General features: G+C 42.1%; 2 protein-coding genes, 2 long non-coding RNA genes and 2 other non-coding genes across 12 annotated transcripts; 2 read left to right on the forward strand and 4 right to left on the reverse strand.

Annotated features, from left to right (window-relative positions):
• Positions 1-226: 226 nt before the first annotated feature.
• Positions 227-8627, reverse strand: LOC100828457 (snRNA-activating protein complex subunit 4). Of its 7 annotated transcripts, none has more exons than XM_014897225.2 (16): positions 7940-8627; positions 6928-7307; positions 5789-5976; positions 5130-5297; positions 4708-5019; positions 3269-3427; positions 3037-3189; positions 2726-2905; positions 2511-2639; positions 2017-2421; positions 1766-1906; positions 1562-1663; positions 1177-1318; positions 999-1087; positions 794-920; positions 227-690 (listed from the first exon to the last, which is right to left on the reverse strand). In XM_014897225.2, the coding sequence occupies exons 1-13, from the start codon at positions 8415-8417 to the stop codon at positions 1177-1179; spliced, it is 2937 nt and encodes a 978-aa protein (XP_014752711.1). In that variant the 5' UTR covers positions 8418-8627; the 3' UTR covers positions 227-690; positions 794-920; positions 999-1087. The 7 variants fall into 7 exon arrangements, with proteins under 7 accessions (XP_014752711.1, XP_014752713.1, XP_014752712.1 ...); XM_014897227.2 differs by having other exon boundaries at positions 7991-8626; XM_014897226.2 differs by having other exon boundaries at positions 1177-1324; positions 7991-8626.
• Positions 8628-10048: 1421 nt separating this feature from the next.
• LOC100827003 lies at positions 10049-11251 on the reverse strand. Its single transcript, XR_729856.3, has 2 exons — positions 11096-11251; positions 10049-10309 (listed from the first exon to the last, which is right to left on the reverse strand). It is a non-coding gene; the product is annotated as an uncharacterized LOC100827003 (long non-coding RNA).
• Positions 10444-10523, reverse strand: LOC112270368. Its single transcript, XR_002962759.1, has one exon. It is a non-coding gene; the product is annotated as a small nucleolar RNA SNORD18 (small nucleolar RNA).
• Positions 10808-10875, reverse strand: LOC112270227. The gene has a single exon (XR_002962628.1). It is a non-coding gene; the product is annotated as a small nucleolar RNA Z105 (small nucleolar RNA).
• Positions 11252-17602: 6351 nt separating the features above from the next.
• LOC104581734 (agamous-like MADS-box protein AGL62) lies at positions 17603-18157 on the forward strand. Its single transcript, XM_010230117.2, has one exon. The coding sequence runs from the start codon at positions 17606-17608 to the stop codon at positions 18155-18157; it is 552 nt and encodes a 183-aa protein (XP_010228419.1). The 5' UTR covers positions 17603-17605.
• A 2371-nt stretch (positions 18158-20528) lies between these two features.
• On the forward strand, positions 20529-22142 carry LOC104581735. The gene is made up of 3 exons (XR_001405094.2): positions 20529-21610; positions 21691-21740; positions 21853-22142. It is a non-coding gene; the product is annotated as an uncharacterized LOC104581735 (long non-coding RNA).
• Positions 22143-23321: the final 1179 nt, after the last annotated feature.

A 23321-nucleotide genomic window follows, 5' to 3' on the forward strand; every position in this document is an offset into this window, starting at 1 on the left:
CACGCCATCTTTTCATGGAATGTAGGTGTAGACTTCGTAACTGACGACGGATTAGACAAACATTCCTCTTCGTAGAAACTAGAAAGGGGTGTAATTGTTTCGATGAAACGGTATTGACTTGTGCACCAGATGAAGCACCTAACCTAACCAACGTCCAGAGCCAAACAGGCAAGTACAAAGTAGCCAGTGGAGATGAGTTTCCAGGTTCTCCAAGAAACCAGATCCAAAAGAAAAAAAAACTACACCATTTTTTACATGCAAAATTGTTTTACAACCAAGCCATGCACTCATTCTGTTTTTGCCATCATACACAGTTTTAAACGCATGCATTAGCGAGATAAGCCCAGTGACAACAAACAAAAATGGCAAAAACAAAACAAGTACTCTCTCCGTTTCATAATTCTTATCGAAATCTTACGTGCATCTAGACACCTTTTAGGAATAGATACATCCATTTTTTGGTAAATTTGAGACAATTATGAAACAGAGGGAGTACAAACTTAGTGGCAAGAAAAAAAAAGATAGAAAGGAGCTTCAGTAAGCTAACACATCATGCTACCTTTGCGGAAGGATAACTAAAGCTTTTAAGTCCCCTATGTTTCCAGCCAGTCATGTATGCACCCACGACTCCCTGTTGGCGATCTACAGATCACAGCCATAGGGGGCACTGATTTTGTTTGGACAAGACTCCTGCATTAAGAATAGTTTTGCATGAATGGAATGCCTTTCTTTAATTCAGCAAAACTAGATGCTTGTAGCTCAGGAGTAGATAATAATAAACTGTACACTAGACCTTTTAAGAAGGAATCCGATACAGAACTACAGAGATCCTGTGCTCAACGCAATCAGAAAAACAGTACAAACCACTGTATTGAACACGACAAGGTGATGGCCTTCAGCTTATTGAACGCTGCACCCTCCTAGACACCAACAAAATGACTGGATGAGATATTTATCCTCTCTTAAGCCGGTAAAGTCATACTTGATACGTTTACTACCTATGCCCATGTCTCATTTCTCTAGCTTTCAGGAGTAAGACCAGCCACCAATATTGATAGGGAAAAAATCACTCTTCAATGATTGTTTCCTGCGGTCCAAAAGCAAGCACCATAAACAAATGATGTCAAATACTACACAACCAATGGCATTAATATATACATTTTATAAGGTTCATACCTAATCGTTATCTGCAAGCTTCGCAGTGCTGCCATTCTCAACAGGAATGGGATCTGGTCCAGCAGAAATGGTCACAGTTGGCCCCTGTAAATTTTCACCTGAGGGACCGTTCGATTGCATTGCGTTATTTAGTGACCTCATACTGCAACTGACAAAATGGAGAATTAAATTAATGATGCAGGACTGGCAGGTTGGGAGCCATCTAATTATTTTGCATCATCACTAAAAGGAGCTCTGTGCACAAAGTGAACTACCAATTAAGTAGATGTGAACCACTAAGTTCATAAAATGGGTCCTGGGTCTTCATCACTAACCAAATTACAGGAAATTTTTGGTAGAAGGCCAAAACATGAATACTATTCTGCAATACTTCAAATTTACATACCTTTTGTTCCTGCTAGTCCCATTTCTACGGGCAAAGGACAGGCAATCAGCAAGCCGCGAATATTCGTCAGCAGCCCCTTCAGCTATGTTTATATGCCTGGGTCTGCAAACGAGGGGGTAAGAAATTTAGAGGACACACATCGCCTTAGTTGACATTTGGCTCACAAACGCCACACAAAAACAAATTAGTCGGAGAGTAAAATACCTTGGGGTAGACTTCCGCTTCATCTTGTTAACATTTCCAGTATCAACATCTCTTTCCACAGAAGCTTCAGAAAGCAGAGTTGGAAGGTCCAACTCACAAGCATCAGCCATATCTGCTGCTGAACTATCTTTGGCTGATTTCCTGTGCAAAAGAGGTAAAAGACACTCTTGATGTCACTGAGAATATGAGGATAACAGATAGGAATTATGTCACGGTACACTATGAGGAATTGTTTTGCCAAAACATGCTACCTTGTTGCTCTCTTCCTTTTCACCGCGTTGCCTTCATTGCCGATGGGGACTGAACCCCTCGCCTTTTTTTTGGCTGCTCGCTCATCCCCAACAGAGATAGAGCCCCTCATTTTCTTTTTGAGAGTTCCCTCGTTGCCAGCAGACATAAAGCCATTTGTTCTCTTTTCAGATGTGCCTTCTTTACCAACAGATCTGGGTGCCTCATTGTCGATACCGATAGGCCCCCCAAGTATGTCTAGACTGGCCTCATTATCAAAAGATATTGATCCCCTCATTCTCTTTTGCACAACAACGGTGTTACCGTTGTTACTTTTCCTCTTCCTGGCTCTACTGTGGCCACTAGAGGATTTGTTGACACCATTAGACACAGCTATATCCTCTCCAGTTTGCATTTCAGATCCACTTCTGTAACAGCAAGCACAATACAAACTTGTGAGCAGGCAAAAGTGAATGAAATCCAATAGTCAAGCGTTTGTAATGTTATAAGGTATTACCCAGATGATTTTTTCCTTGATTTTCTCGTGGTGGTGTTTACAGAAGCAACATCAGCAGAAGATTTTGATGGATCACTAGCTGGCAGATTATCCTTGCATGTTCCTCTAGAGCGTTTTTTGACTTGATCACTGATAAATTAGAATTGATGAAAGATATCTTAGCTAAAACTACCCCCCAAAAAAAATTGAAATGCACTGATATTCAGTAACTGTACCTTACAGTGTTCCCATCACCTCTATCAACTTTGGAGTACACAAGTAATGGGAAGTCACTGGGGCCAATTGCAGGTCGCTCTGTTTCTCTATCAACAAAGTTGGTTTGGAAAATAGATTTCTTTACTTGATTGGTAGCGATAACTCGAGGTACTTCATCTTGACAGAGTCTTTTCCATCGCCTGCAGTTACAAATGACATAACTATTAGCAAGGAAGTATGCCCTCGGCATGAAGCTCATTACTGAACTGAAGTTTTGAGCAAAACATCAGATTAAAATCATGAAAAGTCTGGAAAGAAGAAAACGCTTCACCTCAAGCACATATTATCAGTTCGGCGAGGAATCATATCTCCAGCAATCTTAGACCAGCAGGCACCAACCTGATGGACAGAAGCCAATAACTTGGAATCCTCTTCAGGACGCCACTCCCCATGATCTATATCTGGATCAAGAACATTACGCCACCTGCTTAAAGAGGATAAAATGCTAGTATCACAGTCAAACCCTAAGCTTTGAACTAACATGGTAAAAACTACTACGTTACCTCTCGCTGCATTGACTTTGTGTACGGCCAGGAACGAATTGAGCGATCTTAATCCAGCTGCCAGATCCAAAAAGTTTGACAGATACCATGAGACGTTTGTCCTCATCCTCAGACCATCTCCCCACCCTTGTCCTTTCAGGGAGTAACGTCTTCCTCCACCTAGTAAAGTTGGATGTAAGGGTATTATCAAATATATCCCAACCAAATATAAGTAAAACATTATCCACATAAAATTATTAAGTCCATTTTACCCCCTGAACTGTGACCGAAGTCCAAATCACCACCTGAACTCTGAAATCAGACACATTACATCCCTGAACTTAAGAACCTGTTCACCTCGACCCCCTCGGTTGTTCCACACCTGCTTCTAGAGCTCAAAGACACCACACTGTGGGTTGACTGTGAAGACCGCCACGTCGATGTCATATCCTCCCTATCTCTATCTCCATCCATGAGTAGCAGCAGCAGCACAAACCCACTACTACCGCCCCCAACCACACCATCACCACCATGGCCCGCCCCTGCTGCTGCTCGACTCGACACTCAAGTCAGAGCCACACGCGCAGCTCGTCGACAGGCACGGTGTGGAGTCTGTCCAGGCAGTAATCAGTTACTTTGACGCAGCCGTGGCCAGCATATAAGGCAAAGTGCACAGGGAGGAAGGAGGACCAATCGAGGCCGTCAACGGCCACCGTGGAATCGGTGACCATCCAGACAGGGACGAGGAAGAAGCAGGGGACAACGGGTACAGCAGCGTCCATGGACTGAGCGGAGCCCCAAGAGTGGCGCACACTTGAGGGCAAAGACGCTCCTACTGCAGGATCTTGTGGCCTTGGTGGCGGCAGGCAGGTCGTCGAGGAAGAGTGAATGCAGGTTGGCCAGCCGTGAACGCAAGGGCAGCATCAGCGATGGAGAGAGCGTGCAAGGCTGCTAAGCCCGCAACAACCTCCGCAAGAAGCCAGGGCAGGTGGTGAAGAGCGGCAGCAACAACAGCAGAGGCGGGCCATGCTGGTGAGTTGGGGGCAGTAGCACTGGGCATGTGCTGGTGCTGCTATGGAGATGGAGGCTGGGTTGTAGGGGGTGATGTAGCACCGACATGGCAGTCTTCGCAGTCAAGTAGTCAACTAGCCAGTCTGGGTGATTTAAAGTAGTCAACTGGCATCTCTAGGCTAAAAACCCGGGCACGAAACAGTCAAGGTGAATGGGGATTGAAAGTTCAGGGACGTAATATGTCTGATTTCAGAGTTCAGGGGGTGATTTACACTGGGCAAAGTTCAGTGAGGTAACTTTATTGTAAAATTAAGGAGGGGGAAGATTAAGATACTATTAGAAAAGGTAACCACAAGAGAGAGAGAGTGACACCAGATGTGCCGTAACAGAATGTGGAATCACATAGGTCTCATAATAGGAAGTTTGAAAGAAAAACCAAAGAATATTACCTGTTAGAGCATTGATTGCCAATTCGACCATCCATGCTAGCTGATACAAGTTGCCAGTTGCAACCAAAAGTTTCGACGGCAGCTAGAAGTTGGAGATCTTCCTCTTTTGTCCAGACTCTCTTCAGTATGTGGGGATTAAGACTTCGTTGATAACGAGCAAGACATTGGAAAGGTGTTCTCTGAGTACCCAATGCTACTGCAATGTTAATCCAATTATGCATTCCTTTTTCTTGGACAGTTAGTATAAGTGTTTTCTCCTCATGTGCGGTCCAAGCATTGTTATTAATCAATGGATCGTCGACGTTTAGCCACCTAAATGAATAAATTACAATCTTTTGAATTAGGAATGACCAACTGGAAACACAGATGCAAATTGCTCTGTAGGCTAGAAGAAAAATATGTAGTTTTTTAAGGGAAAGTACCTTGATTCGCATTCAGCACCAGATCGACCAGGTAGGTACATAGCAGCAATTTTGTCCCAATTTACTAATGGCAAGACTGACCGGAGAATTTCAGGAGGCACCTCAAAATTACCCGCGGTGTTCGTCATTGCACATGCTATATCTAAAGCACTGAAGTCGCCAGTGGAACTGCAGTACAGGAAATATTTTTAATAGTAGAACAATGATTTCATGATCAAATCTTCTAGCAGAAGACCAAGTAAAATTTCATAAACTATAAGTTGCGCATCAAGCCCACATTTTGCTTTGTAGAAAATAAATAGCCCAATAGGACAAATAGATGAAGAAAAAAACTGTCAATTCATAATTGATAGGAAGTTCCCATCCAATTCAAACTGATAGAAGCCCAACAAGGAAAAATTAAATAGACTAATAAACAATGAGTTAACAGATTGCATCATGGAGAAACATGAGAATTACGAACTTACACAAAAGCATGACAATATACTGTGGTTATTTCTTAAGAGCTTGAAGCTTATAACTGGAAACTGTTCAAGTTTTAGCAACAAATTGTTGAGAAGAGGCAATAAGTTGTTCAATGCGGTATAAGAGATTTAAAATCATCCAAATAGAAGAGAAAATGCACCATTGGTGCAAAGAATTGAATAATTCAACATCACCTTCCATTCTTCATGGAGTTCTTAATCAATATTTCTTGGTACTGCTGCTTTACTCCTTTAGCAAGACTGTCTTTCTCCATATCTGACCATGATTGCTTCTGAAGCGAGATCGGAAATTGCTTCAGTACCGCTTTATACTCTGAAACATGAAGGTTCTCAGCTGGGCCATGAAGTAATGCAGACATCTTCTGCACGAACAGAAAATTCTTTTGTAAGCAGCCATATTTTCTGTTCCAAAAAAATTTAAACAACAAACATTTGACAATCATGCTTGCGCTAGCGCAAGACAGAGCAATATGTGACTAAGAAAAAACCATGGTCTGAGATCTAATAGGTTTTTGTTCACAATTCTCTTCATTATGAAAGGGAAAACATGACTGTGTACAATATAAACAACACATTTACAGAAGCGGTCGATTTAATAAATGATCAATCTAAGCATGAATGGAGCAGTAATTCTACAAAATTTGTTCCTCTTTACAGGAGAAGGATATCCCAGAATTTAATTAACACAAGTAAAATATGTCCAAAACAAAATACAATTGCAAATCGGCAGCTGGATTCTGATACAATCAAGATCTACCATGCTAATTAAGAGATGTGATTCAGATTCATAAATATTCTGTTGAGGATGACTAACAGATAACTAGATGTATACTATTTCATCTTATTTTTCTATTATTCAGACACATAGTACAATCTTGGGGAACAAGGCCCAAAGAGAGCAAAGAAAAATAATACTCCCTCCGATCCATATTAATTGTCGAAATATTACATGTATCTAGACGATTTTTAGGCATAGATACATCCATATTTGAGCAAATTTGAGACAATTAATATGGATCGGAGGGAGTAGCACATACAACATACATGAACCACCAACAAGAACTTAAGAGTGCCTGTCAACACATGCTGTTCCGGCTTGCAATAGGAACCAAACCAATTCACCTTTGCAACTATCATGTGAAGGAAACATAAGTGGGTGTAGGAAATTCTTTTATGCCAAGTTATGTTTCCAGAGAACAAACAATCAAACATAACATAATAACCATATGGCAAAAGTGCCTTATATATCAAAAATCAATTATATAAATGTCATCTAACATACAATTCACAGCTGTAAATACTGATATTGTTACCTTTTCAGATTGCAAACTTGGTTTTCGAGAGGAAATCAATCTAACACGAGGATCCACCTTCTGGCACAAAAATCTGCCAAATGATCTTCTGCAGCCTAACTGATAATCCATCAGACATTTGACACGATCCCTGAGATCCTTATTTACTTCAATTTTTGCTTCAATGTTAATCATCTTCCTTCTAATTAACTTCTGGCATGCTCTGTTCTTCTTAAGAGCATCCACTAACAACAGTGCAGCTTTTGGGAACCGAGCTCGATTGAGAGCCTTTGGGTTTTGCTTTTCTACATCCTCTTCACCAGGTTGATGTGCAATAAATTCATCTCCCCCCACCTTTGAGGTCTCGTTTTTCATGTTTTCAGGTGGCCCAGTGGAGGTACCTGCAGTAGGCATGCAGAGACTAAGGCTCCTTTATCTATTGACAGATATGCTTTCTGCCTAGGTCAAGAATTATGCTAACATCACATATGTTGAGCGGTCAATTATATACTGGTACATGATTCTTCACATGAACAGACAGAGAACGGGGTTCTGCTAACAAGTAATAACTCGTAACTCAGAAAATCAATTACATATGGCATCTAAGTTTTCAAGAATGGAATTTATAATGGTTTTATTCCTGTGCGGTGCAACTCTTGTTATCAGGATAACACCACATATAGGATAGCACGGCACATACTTTAAAGTTAAACTTAACCTTGTACATGAGTTACTAGGAATGCATCATGTTTTAGTTACTAACCTTTTTAAAAACATCATTACAGTACAAATTCCAGAAAATGCTGCAGGAAAACAATGTCAATCCAATAATTACCATTTGTACCAAACAAAATGCAGCGAGCATTTCGTGTTTTGATCAAAACTCACTTGTCATATGCATTTTCAGATGCCTATCTAAAATTCAAACTACCAGGCAATATCATACAGTACAATACTATCCTAAGACATGTTCACATGCAAACGAAGAGCCAGCGAACAAAAAACCAGCCAGCCACAAGCCGAAAATACTCACCGGGCGCCTCCAGATTAGAATCAGAGGGAACCGGGTCGCAGGTGGACTCACCGGCCTGGTAGTGCGAGAAGCGGCGCTGGATCGCGCGGAGCGTCTCGAGGTCGTCCTCGTCGTCGTCGTCCGTGTCGGAGGGCGGCCAGACGCAGATAGGGCGCGGCTCGGAGGGCAGCGGCGAGGATGGGGACGCCTTGTTGAGGTGGAGGTTCTCGCGGATGCTGCGGACGAGGGCCAGGTCCTCGTCCTCCTCCTCCTCATCCTCGTCGTCGTCGTCCGACAAGCCATCACCCGCCGCCGCGGGCAGCGCCGCCGCGGAGGAGGGGACGGATGGGGTGGTGAGGTAGGAGGAGACCTGGGCGGCGGCGGAGGCGGCGGCGGGGTCGGCGCCGGCGGCGATGCAGGAGCGGCGGACCAGGTCCAGGTCCTCCTGGAGGCCCTCGTCGAACTCCGGGTCCGAATCGTCGTCCGAGTACAGGTCCATCGCAGCCGGCGGCGGCGGCGGCTGCGCGCTAGGGTTTAGCTGGGGTTTTTCCGGCGTGAGGAGCCCGGGCGGCGGCGACTAGGGCTCTTGCGGTTGCGGGGGTTGGAACAGGGGAGGGAGGATTCGAACTGTGGAAGGGAAGGAAGAGGAAGAGAGGAGGAGAAAGCTTCGAAACGGCAAAATATTTTCGTTTTCGGCGTGTCAGTTTTGCTCTCCGGGGATCCTTCTCCGGGATTTCCGTTTTGCCACCGCTGCCTGCCATTGGTTTGCCACTTGCCGGGAAGTTACGTGTTCCCGTGTGTATTACGTACATCACGTTGTTCCGCCTCCGAGATACCTGACCCGCGTCTGTCCGAGCCTGCCACCATACGAATGGACACGAAATAGTGAAATACAGTGACCACCACCACAAGTCCGCAACCAAGAATTATCAGAATTGAAAACCGGCTAAAAACTTTCCGACGGCATCCATTGACAGTATAGACAGAAACATAGACGGATTATCTCTTCTACTTTTGCGAGTAATAGACAGATTATTTCGGTGCAACATCTCCTGAACAAGAGGTATGGGCAGAACATACTCCCTCCATTCGATATACAACCTTTATAGATTTTTCTCATTTCTTCATAATACACCTCATTTTATTTTTTTTATTTTCTTATCCGCATCTGACTAATAACTACTCACATCCATTTATTATTAACCTAGTATGAGCGGCCACGCACTAGAAACGAGAGATGTCTCGATCCAACTGAACAAATCTATATGAGATGTGTTTTGAAATAGAGAGAGTACTATTTTGATGCTCATCGAAGCAAGCCTCGGTGGCAGAAGAGGAGGCATAAACTAACCGATCTTATGGAAATGGATCAGCAATCCAGTTATATTTCAACACTCTTCTCACGCGTGACTTCCTGAGACCTAAATGTTGAGACCGATCTGATCTCATGGAAAGGGACAAACAATCCACTTAAACAACGCAGAACTAGTAAAGTGTTTTTTCCATTATCCAATCGGCAACAAATCGAATGAAATTCCGCTCTCGCTCGCCGCTATTAACAGCTCTCGGTTGAGTTAATGCATGGTCTAGCTGCATTTTGTGTGACATGTTGTGAAAGATGCGTTTGGTTTTAGGGTGGATCCTCAATTGTTCCACAAATTCCTCGAATGTTCCAAGTATTTCCGTTTGTTGCATCTGCTTCAAATGTTCGGTTTGTTACATCTGCTTTTCTAAATTTGTATACAAAAGCTATACAAAATGTACTTGTTCAAGAAACTATTTTCTTTACATACAGAAAGCTAGGAAAATTGTACCAACAAATCCTTACATCTAGATCCCCCGCAAAAAAAAAAATCCTTACATCTAGATATATAGTCAGAAGGAGAAGTAGCCCAATCCCACTTGCAGCTCGATTATCTATTAATCAAAGGGCTGATTGCATGACATAGTACATAAACTGGCCGCCCAACTTGCCGCAATTACCTGACAATTGTACCAACAAATCCTTAAGAGCTAACCGTCTGAATAGAATCATCACAGAATTCCAACACGATCAATCGTTGAGAGGACTAACAAATTTTCAGCTTGTAAACTTGAATCACAAGAAACTTCACACGGGCAGCCAGCATAAGATTGACAACGATAAACAGCATAAAATGCTTTCGCATAAAAAGAGATATGAAGAACAGTCTTGATAACAAGTCATAACCAGGATCCATCTAACAACAGATATTAAAGATACATTTCCACTAGGATTGTTTCAGGTAGTAAGGAAACTAAAATTGATGAGAACTTGCAACATCTCGGCAGACTGGGATGCTCAGCCTACTTGGATCTCTGCCTCATCTTTCGGCGCTTGCGCTTCAGCCTCCTCATCCGCTTCTTCTTCCACTGCGCCAAAGTAAACCAGACCAAACGTTAGCGTCGACACATCAAATAATCTCAAGAACGAGACTGAATTTCCTATAGAGAACGCAAGGAAAACAACAAGAGGAATCCAAATATAAAGTACTTGGTTGATAATTGGGATCAGAAGTGAGTGCAATTTGTTTCTTGCATCAAGGGGTGATCAGAAACACGGACCAAATGTTCTTCCTCATCTCCCAAACAAACACCACCATGACAAACCAACGTTCTACATCTAATCTAAAAACATTAACAAGCAAATATACATAATCTGTTTCATATTTGGGATCAGAAATGAGTGCAATTTGTTTCTTGCATCACGGAGATCAGAAACACGGACCAAATGTTCCTCCTCATCTCCCATATACACACACATCACCGTAATAAACCAACATTTTACATCACAACATTCGTGATCCAATCGACAAGAAATAATCAGAGCGCACAAGAACAACTCGAATAGCATCCAAATTAATCTGGCATTCAGAATGAGTAGGAGGAATTGCTCGTCATGTAGATCAGACATCAATCTCTTTTCCTCACCATGCCAACCCCAATAACAACAGCAATTGAACGAACAAATAAAACTAGTAATTACAAAACTACACTACAAGATGCCTCAGGTGCCGACATATTTACGACGAAACGGAGTAGATCGGGCTCGTAATCTTCGTCTGCTCATCGAAGAACGAACGATATGTCATATCTACCGCGATGGAACGAGTACAACAATACCCGTAGAAGAATACGCGATCAAGGAGAAGGACTGACCTTGGCCCTCATCGCGGCGGCGGCGGCGTTCGCTCCCCGGCGCGGCTCCCTCGGACGGCGGAGTTGGCGGCGACTGGATGGAGTGAGACGCGGATGGGAGGCGGCGCGTGCCTCGTCCTGGTTTTATATAGGGCGACGATGGAGTAACCCTAGCCGGGATTGTTTCGGGCCTGTGTTAGGCTTCGTATGGGCCTCTGCGTAAAATATTCCATGGGCCTTGCTATCTAGGCGTTTCCGGCCACGAGACCAATACCCGTTCTCAAAAAAAAAAAAACGAGACCAATACCCACAAACTCAACATGATTTATTATCTATCTATGCCTATACCTATCTAAAAAATACGGACCGTTCATTTCACCGTCGTCTGTCAAACTTCCCATAACTAGTTAACTGTCCGTGTGTTGCAACGGAAAAATGAGCATTTTAGAACTTAACAACAAGAATGACAAACATGAAAAATTGACGCATAGACATCGTCATCAGATAAGGAGACACCACTGCTTATGAGCATGTACACAGTCCAAATCATATAATCAATAATTGTGACAATACGAGAGGAAAAAAAAATACAATGGACCGATATACAATCCAAAATTCCACATGAACGATGATTATTGAAGAATTTGGCCATGGACCCTCTTCTCACAATTGTAAATATCACAAAGCATCCATGTTGGAGTACTGAAACAAGTCAAGACACTCGTGTTCTCCAACAAAATTATTGGAAAGAATGCAAAATTAAACACATCAAGACAGCCGTCCATACCTCATCGAATATCCATTTTGTAATGCATGCTCTAGTGTCCTGTGTTAAGAGCAGGAAAGCAATATTATCTTCGCAAGATAATGTGTAGTGTCCTTATGGTCTCTCTCAACATCTTCCCTTGAGAGATGCAAGAAAATCATAAATCATCTAATTACTATTGAAAAGTAAAATGTAGAAGACACACAAAATCAGCCCATTCCCCTTACTCTTGTATGCATCATGACCGAGTGATAAGAAATTGCATCGCTACGAAGAGATTTTTTTTTTGCCGATACTTATTCTCATCTTGAGAGGAAAAGACTTCTTTTTTCTGTTCTATATCGAACCACAACATTTGAACTCTACGAAGATTGCCATAGCTCATAACCTGCAACACAAGAAGTATTTGTAGATGATAGATCTATGAATAGAAACAATTGGAGTGTCAATCTAACCATCAAACCTTGATACAATTTGCCTTAAACAATTTTGACTACAGGTAACCTAGGTAACCAGCTAAAGTCTTGGTCATAATTAAGATGGATCGTTATGATAGCTCATCAGACTATTCTAGTATATCTCAACTTATACAGATTGTACATAATTTTCAGATTGTTTAGCGAATTAAACTTAAAACATTTATAATGAACATTTCTCTCTAGTGGGTTTAGTTATCAGTATATCGGTGTTATTACGACAATATGGAAAACAGAGCACAGTAGGAGAACCATGTTTGTCTTTTCAATCTAGATGAAGTATATTTTTCATCTCCCAGTCAACATCCATGCCAAAATAATCATGCAAAGCCGGTAAAAAAAAGAATCATGCAAAGAGCAACTAAATGTAATACAGAAAAAAATCATCTGTTGATTCCTCAATTCGCTGCATCATCACAAAAGGAGACAAGCAAATGAATGCCAGGACGGACCGCAAATAGATCATTCAGTAGATGGGATACTTAAGAGATATGCAACAGGATGCCTAACACTAAGATAATGTTCAATCTGCAACAGTTGTTACCTTCTACTTTACCAAAAATCGAATAGAAAGTCATTTGATGAACAGAAAATAGTAAAGGAAAAACAAAAAGAGGGAGAAGGGAATGCACAAACCTCTTCAGAATTTGTAAAAATTGATAGCTCCTTCTCAATGAACTCGGCCACTGACTTCACATATCCATCTTCCCTGCATGGATGCCGTTGTATTAGAATTTCAGGCTGTACAGTCAGAAGATGAGATTTCATATGACAAGTCAACTTACTTGACCAAATGCTTTGTTAACTTACTTGACCATCATATGATGGGTCTATAACAGAGCCAAATATCATATTTGTAATCGGATCAACAAGATCATATATAATCCCTCAAAAAAGAAAAACAAGATCATATATAACTTCAGCTGATGGATTCACCTGAAAGTGAATCAATAATACTGGATTCAGTTCACATATAACTTCACACATATATCCAATTGGATCAAAATGTATTAACTTTCAGGGATCTATGAAAGCCAGCAATTTTTGATTCTCACTAACATGTAGGAAACAAACTTTGATGGTGGCTATGTATACCCACACCCACTGTAGTTTATATGCAGAAAAAAAATACGTAAGGAATACCTCCACCAAAGTTATATCATTGCCTCCAGTGATAGACCAGACAATTCCTGTTGCTCTTTCAATGCCAATATCCAGTAGCAGAGACTTCAAGCTCTAGCATCAGCACATATAGGACTCAACAGACTAATAAAACAAGCAAAAGTGAAAGAGAAAACAATGATACATATGCTATTGTTTGATTAAATAACTGGATGGAATTGACGCTAGTGAACCATTAGCAATCAGGAAAATACAAACATAAAAGGCATGAAAGAGATTGAAATATCAGTTAAAATCAGCCTAATGCAGATTTTTCTACTGGATTCCATAAAGCACAAAAGATTACAAAGAGCTAGAGTCTACAAAGAGCCAACAAAAGAAACCATTAAGACACACTCACACATACTTATCAAAGAATAGTGAAACAAAGATTTTTCTACACAAGAGGATGGGGAGTAATCAAGAACTCACCTTACCACACGATATTGATGCCTCCCACTTCGACGGCGGCAGCCGCCGTCGTCTCGAGCACCCTCGCCTAGGCTGGCGGCATCGGGCACTCGATGCGTCGAGAAGGGGGAGAGCAGGTGTCGTCACGGGGACGCGGCGCGGCGGAGGACGGCTCTCCCACGACGGCGGCACGGTGAGGAGGAGGCGGATCTCTGCCTGGCGCGCGGCGGTCTCGTCCTGGCGGGCGGCGGCCTCGGCGCGCATCTCGGCCTCCTCCTCGCGCTCCTTGGCCTCGCGCCAGTACGAGGAGAAGGCGGATCGGGGTGGGCCGTGTTCAAGGAGGTGGAGGTGGATCTGGCGGGTGTGTGCGAGGAGGAGGAGACGGCGCTGGCAGAGAGAGATCGGGGCGGTGGCGGTGCGAGAAGAGGAGGAGCACGAGGAGAGGCAGGTGGGCGGTGGCGGCGGCGCGCGGGGCGGGAGGAGCGGCGGCGCGTGGGCAACGGGCTGGGCGAGACGCAAGAACACGAAATAGAAGAAACGATTCGGAGTTCGGGTGGTGGCATAGAGACATAATTTCTATGAAGTTGGGATGACGTACGAGCCTACGGGCTACCACGGACGCAACTGCAAATTAATTAGTAGTAAAGAAATTTATGGATTTATGGGCCCCCAGGATTGCATGTATAGTCCTACTAGGCCGGCTGTCCCGTTACCTGCACCGAATCTATCTATACCAACATAAAAAATACGGATCGTTCCACCATTTTTCCTCCCTTTTTTTCATCAAGCCCCCGAGACCCACCTCGTCCGCCTGCACGTGAACCACTCCTTCGTCCGCTCCAGACGGCCGAGCGCCCCTCTCCTGCGCAGCCCAATAGGAGACCATTCCTAATCCAACATAAATGCGGCCGTTATCTGCAGGCTCCATCTTGGCTAGGTCGTGGTAGCGCACGGTCATTCTGCTAGTTCTAAAAAAAAACTCCACATGATTTATTTATTTTTAGTTAAAAAAAACTTTATTTTTTCTTCTTCTTCAGATTACCGTAAGAACCTCTAGAGATAGCTTCACAAGTAGCGGCAGATGCTCTCGTCGAAAGAGATAGGGAAGTCTGCCACTTCAAATTCACCGGTTTAGGATGTGCTCTGAATATTTACTGTCACGTTTGAAGCAATTTGAATTTATTAATCAAAATGTTCCCTGAACTGCGGATCCGGGAGATTAGGCCATCCTCTTTCTCTTTTTTTTCTTTTCCTTTTCCTTTTTCTTTTGTACAGTGCTCTTTCTTCTAATCGAATGGCAGAGATCGACCGTCTTTTCGTAAAAAAAAATGTTCCCTGAACCCTCTGCTATTGGGCAGCAGTTTGTTTGCAAACTTTGGGTTTCATCATGATATTTATAGATGTTCCTTTTCCTGAAGGCTATGTTTACGTCTCCGGTGCTGCAATTGTCTGCACACTCTTCCAAAAAGAATAGGCAAGCTGCAGGGTTTGCAACTTTCAGATTCAAATTGGATCAATACTTGTTCTATTTGTACTTCTTTTAGGCGAACTTGTAATGAAACTTGAGTAAGAGCTCCAGCAACCAAGGGAAGAGCCTTAGTATGAAAACCTGGTGAATCAATGGAAAAGTGAGGATAAATGGAGATACAATAATAACCCAACAGCCTCTTTGAAAGCTTTGATCCCAAAAGAATGTGGTGTTTAGCCTCTGTTTGATTCTGTCAAGCTGCAACCTTTATTGTTCTCACAATCTGCATACCCCAAGTATCCATGTTCCTGGCGTCCAACTTGGTCTTGATCAGCAAGCAAAATCACGGTACTAAAAATCGAGTAAGATTTGTAGAGAACTGAATGTCAGCGCAATTAGAACGTGCAATATCAGAATTTCGTTAATCTATAACCAATTTAATCGGCACACAACAACAAGCATACAACCCATGTTGCACGGAAAAAGCGGCTACCTGAGAGGGTTAAAATTAGTTCAAGATACCTCCAAGAAAATAGAGGAAGAAAGCAAAAACAAAAGAGGTGGGCCATTTTTATAAAAGCGTGTTTTTCCTGCTTGAAAACAAATGGGAGAAAATTCTGCTGCAAGCAAAGTCAGTTTCAGCAGTTTTAGTCCACAACAAAATTCCGGAACCAAATCGTAAACAAAGTGATTGGAAAAGTTGATACGATTTGGAGACCCACCTGTCGTTTACACAAGATCCCCGGACCATAGGAAATTTCCTTTATGTGAAATATTTGTAAAATCCATAAAATTGTGTAGAAAAATCCTAAAAAAAAGGTAAAACTGGTGCCATTAGGCCACGAATTTCATATAGTTTATTGATTTTTTTTGTTATAAACTGTCATGTGAAATTTTTTTATGTGAAATGCTTTAAGCACGAAAGTAGGTGTTTAGTTTCTTTTTAGGGTAAAAGTAGGTGTTTAGTAAGTAGGAAAACCTTACAAAAGTTCATATTAATATTTATAGAAGCCAAACAATTGTGTAACCACTTTTGGTGTGTCATCTTTTTAGGGCATGAATTGTTTTGTTGTAATTTTATGCTTCGGAAATTCAAAAAAAACTGTTCAACGAAAAATTGTAAAACATGCTGGAAGAAATTAATTGCGAAACCACTTTCAGTGTGTTTTCTTTTTAGGACATGAACTTTTTTTTTTGCAAATTTTGTGCTTAGGAAATTCAAAAGAAATTGTTCAACTAAAAATTGTAAAACATGCCGGAAGAAATTAATTGTGTAACCACTTTTGGTGTGTCATCTTTTTAGGGAATGAATTGTTTTGTTGTAAATTTTATGCTTCGGAAATTCAAAAAAATGTTCAACGAAAAATTTGTAAAACATGCCGGAAGAAATTAATTGGGAAACCACTTTTGGTGTGTCATATTTTTAGGACATGAACTATTTTTTGTAAATTTTGTGCTTAGGAATTTTTTTAAAAAAATGTTCAATTAAAAATTGTAAAACATGCCGGAAGAAATTAATTGTGAAATCACTTTTGGTGTGTCAACTTTTTCGGACATGAACTGTTTTTTTTGTAAATTTTATGCTTAGGAAATTCAAAAGAGATTGTTCTATGTAAAGGCATGCGCAAATACTTGTATCAAACCGATGTATACCATTCTACACATGATGACTGACACATATGAGCTCATACATATTATCTTTTTTTTACCGGACTCATATATATAATCTGAAGGCAATAATTTTCACATAGTATCATATATTTGACAAACAATTAATAGCATACATATTTTTGGCAATCTTTAACTACGTGTAACTTATTACTTTCTAAAGCATTGATTGTAGCCAATTTGGTGTATAGATAAGGACGGACTCGAACTTCTGTTTCTATCCCCATGAAATGTATTATGTGCACCAAACTTACGCACATGTTGTTCCGTAATTATCTCTGCAAATGGACCTATACCATTCCTGTACAAAGAAGGGGCCACCTATCAGTGAATTTGGTCGTAGTTAGCACTTCCGGAGAAAACATAACCACAGTAGGTTATAGGATCCTTCGAGTGATCCTTCCGTTTGCAGGCATTTCCAATCTATATAAGCGACCCACCTCGCCTGTATTCCAATACACACTCAGATCTTGTATTGATCTCTTCTTTAGACAATGGTAGTGGCAAATCTATAACTCCTTGTAGACCCTTGTAGCTAGATATCTTTTCTTTTCCCGTAAGTCCACTCTCCGATTTTCCTAATGAGTCGGCCTAGGAGAGAGAGACGGTTGGGTGTGCGGTACATTGACAATGATAGGGAGCGCGACATCAGCTTCTACAAGCGGCATTCCAGTATGTTCAAGGGTGCCGCTGACTTCTCCGTCCTCACAGGCACACGGGTTGCTGTCGTCCTAGAAACAAACGGTGGAAAAATGCATTCATTTGGAACCCCATCGGCTGATCCTATTGTTGATGCTTTCCTGTCAGAAAATCCACCAATAGGGCCATTGACCGACGATGTGACAAGTGCCAGCATTGCATGGCTGCAGAACGAGGTGGCTCGTTTGGACATGGAGAACACACCGGAGGAGAATAAAACAAAACTCTCCATCGAGGATACCAAGAAGATCCAACGTGAGAACCCAGGAATGGTGGCAAACTTTATTTTCTCCAAGCAAGAAGATCTCAGCCTCGAAGATCTGATCCAGCTCTTCCATGAATACTCACGGGTCCAGGAAGTCATTGAACGTCATACATCCTATGGAAAAGTTATCGGGCAGTCCCTAAGCCTTAGGATTGGTGGTCCGATATAAAGCTTATTGGAAGAAACAATAAAATGTAAACACTATCTGCTTCAATTCCAGAGAGTATCTCATGCATGATGAGCTTTTCACCTTCAAAAAGGGCATAATTATGGTTTACATTTATATATTTGTGGTGTCTATTGTCTTAGATGATGTTGAGAGGTCTTACTCTTATGATTTTGATGCCAGGCATCAAAGATATATGATCTCTTTGCAACCTTGAGAGGTACTATAAGTTGACTTTGATATTGTTCTTATGTTGCTTGCCTTGTCATCCACAAATTTTCCACGGACACTGGTGCCATGAGATATATTGGAACGTGTTCTATTGCCAATCGATGTCCCTCAAGCATATTCACGACATCGTTCATCAGTGGTTGCAAGTGCGAGAAAGCCACCTTGTACTTCCTCGCCACGAGCTCGGCTGCGGGTCATCCGCCGTAGCCACCTCATCATTCTCAACATAGATCCCTGATCCCACAAGCCCTGTAACCTCGACGGTCTCTAACTTGGTCCACATCACCATGGGAAACCATTGTTGGGTCTTCAGAGAAGGCCTTGTCAAAGTTCCTCCTCAGTCCAACAATCTTGAGCAGGAGTATGCCAAAGCTATACACGCCGCACTTCTTCATGGTCTGGTGGCACTTTGTACTCCATGTCTAAACCCATACCTGTGGTATTTGGATAGCCCGCACTAATACCCACTTGTTGAGAGCAAGAGAATCCTAATCAATTCTAAAAGCACCTAAAATTTGACATGTCAGCACTAATACCACCTAAAGGGGATATCTATCTGGTTTTGCGAATTTGAGTGCTCAAATCAGACCAAATACGCCGCAGACTTACATTTGAGGGTGAAAATTGGTTTTGTTTCTTTGACTAGTAATTGAGCACGTACGTGCATTGCATAAAAACATTGAATCAAAATATTGAAGTGCTTAAAAGCATCACAAAGTTCAAATCATCAGGCACTCAATCAGCTCTCGTCCACTCGTGTGGTCTTCCTATCTGTGTAATACCACCCAGATTTAAAGAAGACTAAAAAAAAAAACTGTTGCAATATGTGATCATGGAGGGCACCATCAGCCTTGGATGGACCATACCAATTGGAGCAATGAGCCTGATCGACTGAGGTAAGAACCTGAAAATTTTGGTCCTGCACGGGGCGGCGGTGGCGGACGGATCCGCTTGGCCTTCTCCTCCGGCGATCGAGGAAGCCGCGGCCGCAAGCGCCGCCTCCATGGTCTTGTAATTCTTCTTCCGGTCTTCCCACGCTCCAGCATTGCCCCACGTCTCGCGCGTGGAGGGCCTGTAATCTGGGGAGCAAGAGGAAAGCATGGAGAATTAAGGGAAGGGAGGCGGAATTGGAGAACCCATGGTTAGGGATCGAAGCCGGATCAGGTTGCACGTGATTAGCGCGGCGAGAGAACAAAAGAGCATGGGCCGTTGGAGGGATCCATGGTTAGGTCAGGCCTGAAAGGCACACAGGCCGACCTTTTAGGCTCGTTGGACCTTAGTTCGGGCCAAACCATCCAAGCCCAAGCGTCAATTGTTTCCCTTCGCGCGCATCGATCTCCAACTGCACGAACGCAGGATCAGTGATCGCGGCTCTCCTCCGCCCCTGGCAGACTCTTCTCGTGCTCGCCTGCTGCTGCCAGCAAGGGCGTGAATAGTGTCAGCGCCATTGGCACCGGTGAGCGTGACAGCGAGCAAAGCTAGCTAGCCGCAGTTTTTATCGCCATTAAATCCTATCAAGAATTCAAGCAGCTCATACTTGTGTCCTGAAATAATTTGGTCATTGATCCCTGATGCAGTTGGTGCGGTGTTGAGCATCCTGGAAACCATCGCCGCAGCCTGCACCGTGTACAGGTCCTTGTTTTCGCTATTCTCAATGAAATTTCAACAAGATTTTGGAAATTTTTCAGCCATTTGAGTAGGATACAGAAATATTTTCCTTTTAGTTATATTTTGCCCGTTTCAGTAACACACAGATACCGGTTTGTTGTTTTACCGATCACATTTTTCTACCGGATGCAAGGTGAGTTCGTTTTCCGACAGTTATGAGAAACTCAGAATATTACCGTCCGGAAAAATTGAAATGAATTTTGAAGTCAAGTATTCAATTCAAAATTGTGGAAATTAGCTACCTTATTCTTCACACGAAACAAATCATATCTGTCTTGTTTTAGTTTAATAGATAAAAAGGTCGGTGGGTAGTAGCTAGTTGTTATCAGGCGGTTCCGGTTGGATCGGTTACCAGCTATCTTCGGTCATAAAACGATGCAAATTCTCCCATACCCAATACTCCATCCACCTCTAATGGAGTATCAGGGAAGGACATATCAGTTTTTTCACAATTTTGCATTAGTAAAAATAAGAAAAACTGCGTCGTCTCCTCAGTCATCACCCCTGAGCCGTCTCTCCTCCGTACATTTCCTCTCCTCCGAATTCTCTCTCCGCCGCCGTCGTCCTCGCCCCAGCGCCCGCCGCCGCCGCCTCCGCCCTACACCCAGCCCGCGCCGCCGCCTCCCTGGCCCTAGCCCTCGCCCTCGCCCCAGCACGCGCCGCCGCCATCCTTCACCCAGCCCGTGCCGCCGGATTACGCCCTCTTCACAGCGCGCCACCGCCCTCATCTTCCCCCATATCAACAGAGCAACCGTCCTCCTGCCCAACGAGACCGAACCACCTACAAGCCCGAGCACCCTCTCCCGAAGAACACCGGCCACGCCCCGAAGTCTGCATTGATATTCTCAACTATCATCAATTTTTTGGCTGGATTTCTTATGTTCTTGCATGCGCTCACTTTTTATAGTGGTCGTTTACTTTGCCTGTTAGCTTGCCTTACTGTCCACCGGAGCGATTGACATGAACTTGTATTTCTACCATAAAGAAGAACCAGGTGTTATGTACCAACTGCATCATATTTTTAACAGTAATCTGTTATACTGGAGCATTTTTTATAACTCAACTGGATGTTACTCATCAGCTGCATCATGTTTTTAACAGTAATTTATTATTGTTTGGCATTTTCTATCCACTCTGCATCCTGTTGTTCACTTAGTAATTGAGAAAGCAGCATTATGTTTTTCCTAATTTGCTATGCAATTTTTGGCGAATCATTTGTACAGGCCGGTTTGTTCTTTTACGGTCTTGCTTTATAATTAACTAGGCATATCATTTAGAGGCATCTTAACCAGTCTGTAAAACTTAAGCTTGAGATACTTGTGTCAGTCTAGATCCTTCACAATATGCATGAATAATGATTTTATAGATAGAAAGTGTTGCAGGTAGCAGAGGAACAGAGTGCAGAAATAATGATTTTTCCAAAAGGTGCTCCATGTAAGGAGATATTGAAGCCATTCAATGAGAAATCTAGGAAAACCAATGTGGACGGGAAAAGGATCAGGACTTGTTCGAATGTGGCAAACCAAATCACGACAGGCGAACATATCCTGTCCTGAAGTAATCATTTATGTTTTGCTGTTGTATGTACTTGTTTTATCTATGTGCTAGCAAATGAACTTACCATTTTTTTTGTTTAGGCCACCACCTGCGACATGATGAAATTGAGTGGTGTCCGGCTGCTTATCTGGTGAGCTCATGTAAAAACATGGATGCTGATTATGCTCCACAATGCCAATCTGCCATGTATATCTTCCATATAGAGATTTCCATATAATTGTTTGATAAATTGTCCATTGTAGGAGTTAGGCTATGGCTTTGGAAGAGGATCCAGCAGAACCACATGCTCCTGAGATGGCTTCCGCCGCACAAGCTAGATGGATTAGTCGTGCCATTTGCGATGCAGTTGTATTTTTTAGAATAAATTGTGCTAAGAAAGCCAAAAATGATGTCTTTTGTCTAATATGCCAAATGTTTGGCATATCTGCCATGCTTGGTAGTGTAGCATGCAAAAATGATACAAGAGATTGTAATGTGCCATACATTGAGCTTTTATTTATGTTTTTGTGGTACTATAACTCCATTTCTGTAATTTCTTGATGCCATGAAAAATTTGGCCCCAAACAAGCTGAAAATGTGGTCTACATGCCTACCAAATTGATGCCAGAATTTGCATTTTCGGACCACAATTTGACATTTTTTCAAAGTTTCCGGATAATCTTGAAATTTTTCCAATAAATAGTAAATGCTTTGTTATATAATCTGGGAAAATTTCATCTCATTTTAGTGAACAGTTCAAAAGTTATGAGCTTATGAAGTTTTTTTCCTTAAGAAAACCCTGGTTATGTTTGCTATGCAGCGATCGGCAAGTTCTATCGTGTAGAGCCGATAAGATAACTCTCTCCTTACTAGTCATTTTTTTTGTTCTCTTGAGCAAATAACTCTTGTCATCAAATATCAATGCAGGACAATTGTCCAATGTTTTGATCCATCTCCTTGAGTCATAAGTCGATTATAAAGGCATCGCTTGGGACATTCTGCAACTTGCTACATGTACATAATGCAATTGTTTATGGAGAGGGCAATCATCCGATCTGCACCTCATCATGGAGCTGTTTAAGCAAAAGGCAACTATGCCGGTCCGTCTCTCTGCTCGTTATTTAGCTGTTGATAGATAGGTTATATGGTCTGTTGATCTCGATCCAATCTCCCATCTTTGCCTTGTTTTATTGCCTTGTGGTTTCAAATATTCTTCTGATGAAACAATTTCAGAAAATGTGCATTTTTGTGTCAAAACAGGAAATGTGCACCAGATGAAAGTGAAAACATGAATATATAAAGTACAACTATAAATAAATACAAATAAACATATTTTCCTATAAAAAAATACAAATATCCATATCTTCGTACATACAGTAAAGAATATGACCCCATATATATATATATATCCTTCATGAGGCAACAACATTGACTATACATACTGCTGCTGTACAACCTGAACATCCTACTAGATAACCTACAGCCTACAGATTGAAATGTTCAAAACATCCAGCTGAATTCTGAGTACTCTTCCTATACTTTCTGATCCATGCCAAAAACCACAGAACCTGCAAGACATCAAGAAAAGCATAGCAGTCAGCATCAAAGACTCGGAGTAGGGTTCTTTTTGTTTTTGCTGGAAGGAGACTCAGAGTAGGATTAGTTTTTGTTTTAGAGTCTGAATACTTGGTTGTGCTGGGGCTGCAAGACAACTAATAGTCTGAAAAGTTAC

Source organism: Brachypodium distachyon, chromosome 1 (genome assembly GCF_000005505.3).
Source record: "Brachypodium distachyon strain Bd21 chromosome 1, Brachypodium_distachyon_v3.0, whole genome shotgun sequence".
Classification (NCBI taxonomy): domain Eukaryota; kingdom Viridiplantae; phylum Streptophyta; class Magnoliopsida; order Poales; family Poaceae; genus Brachypodium; species Brachypodium distachyon.

What these genes read in the sequence shown, in the direction of transcription:
- LOC100828457 (XM_010230111.3), bottom strand. Translation starts at nt 8,417, where the DNA reads ATGGACCTGTACTCGGACGACGATTCGGACCCGGAGTTCGACGAGGGC. An exon ending in TTCTAATCTGGAGGCGCCCG is followed by an intron (nt 7,308 to 7,939) that starts GTGAGTATTTTC and finishes TGCCTACTGCAG; the next exon opens with GTACCTCCACTGGGCCACCT. An exon ending in GGTGCTGAATGCGAATCAAG is followed by an intron (nt 5,020 to 5,129) that starts GTACTTTCCCTT and finishes TTATTCATTTAG; the next exon opens with GTGGCTAAACGTCGACGATC.
- LOC104581734 (XM_010230117.2), top strand. Translation starts at nt 17,606, where the DNA reads ATGAGTCGGCCTAGGAGAGAGAGACGGTTGGGTGTGCGGTACATTGAC.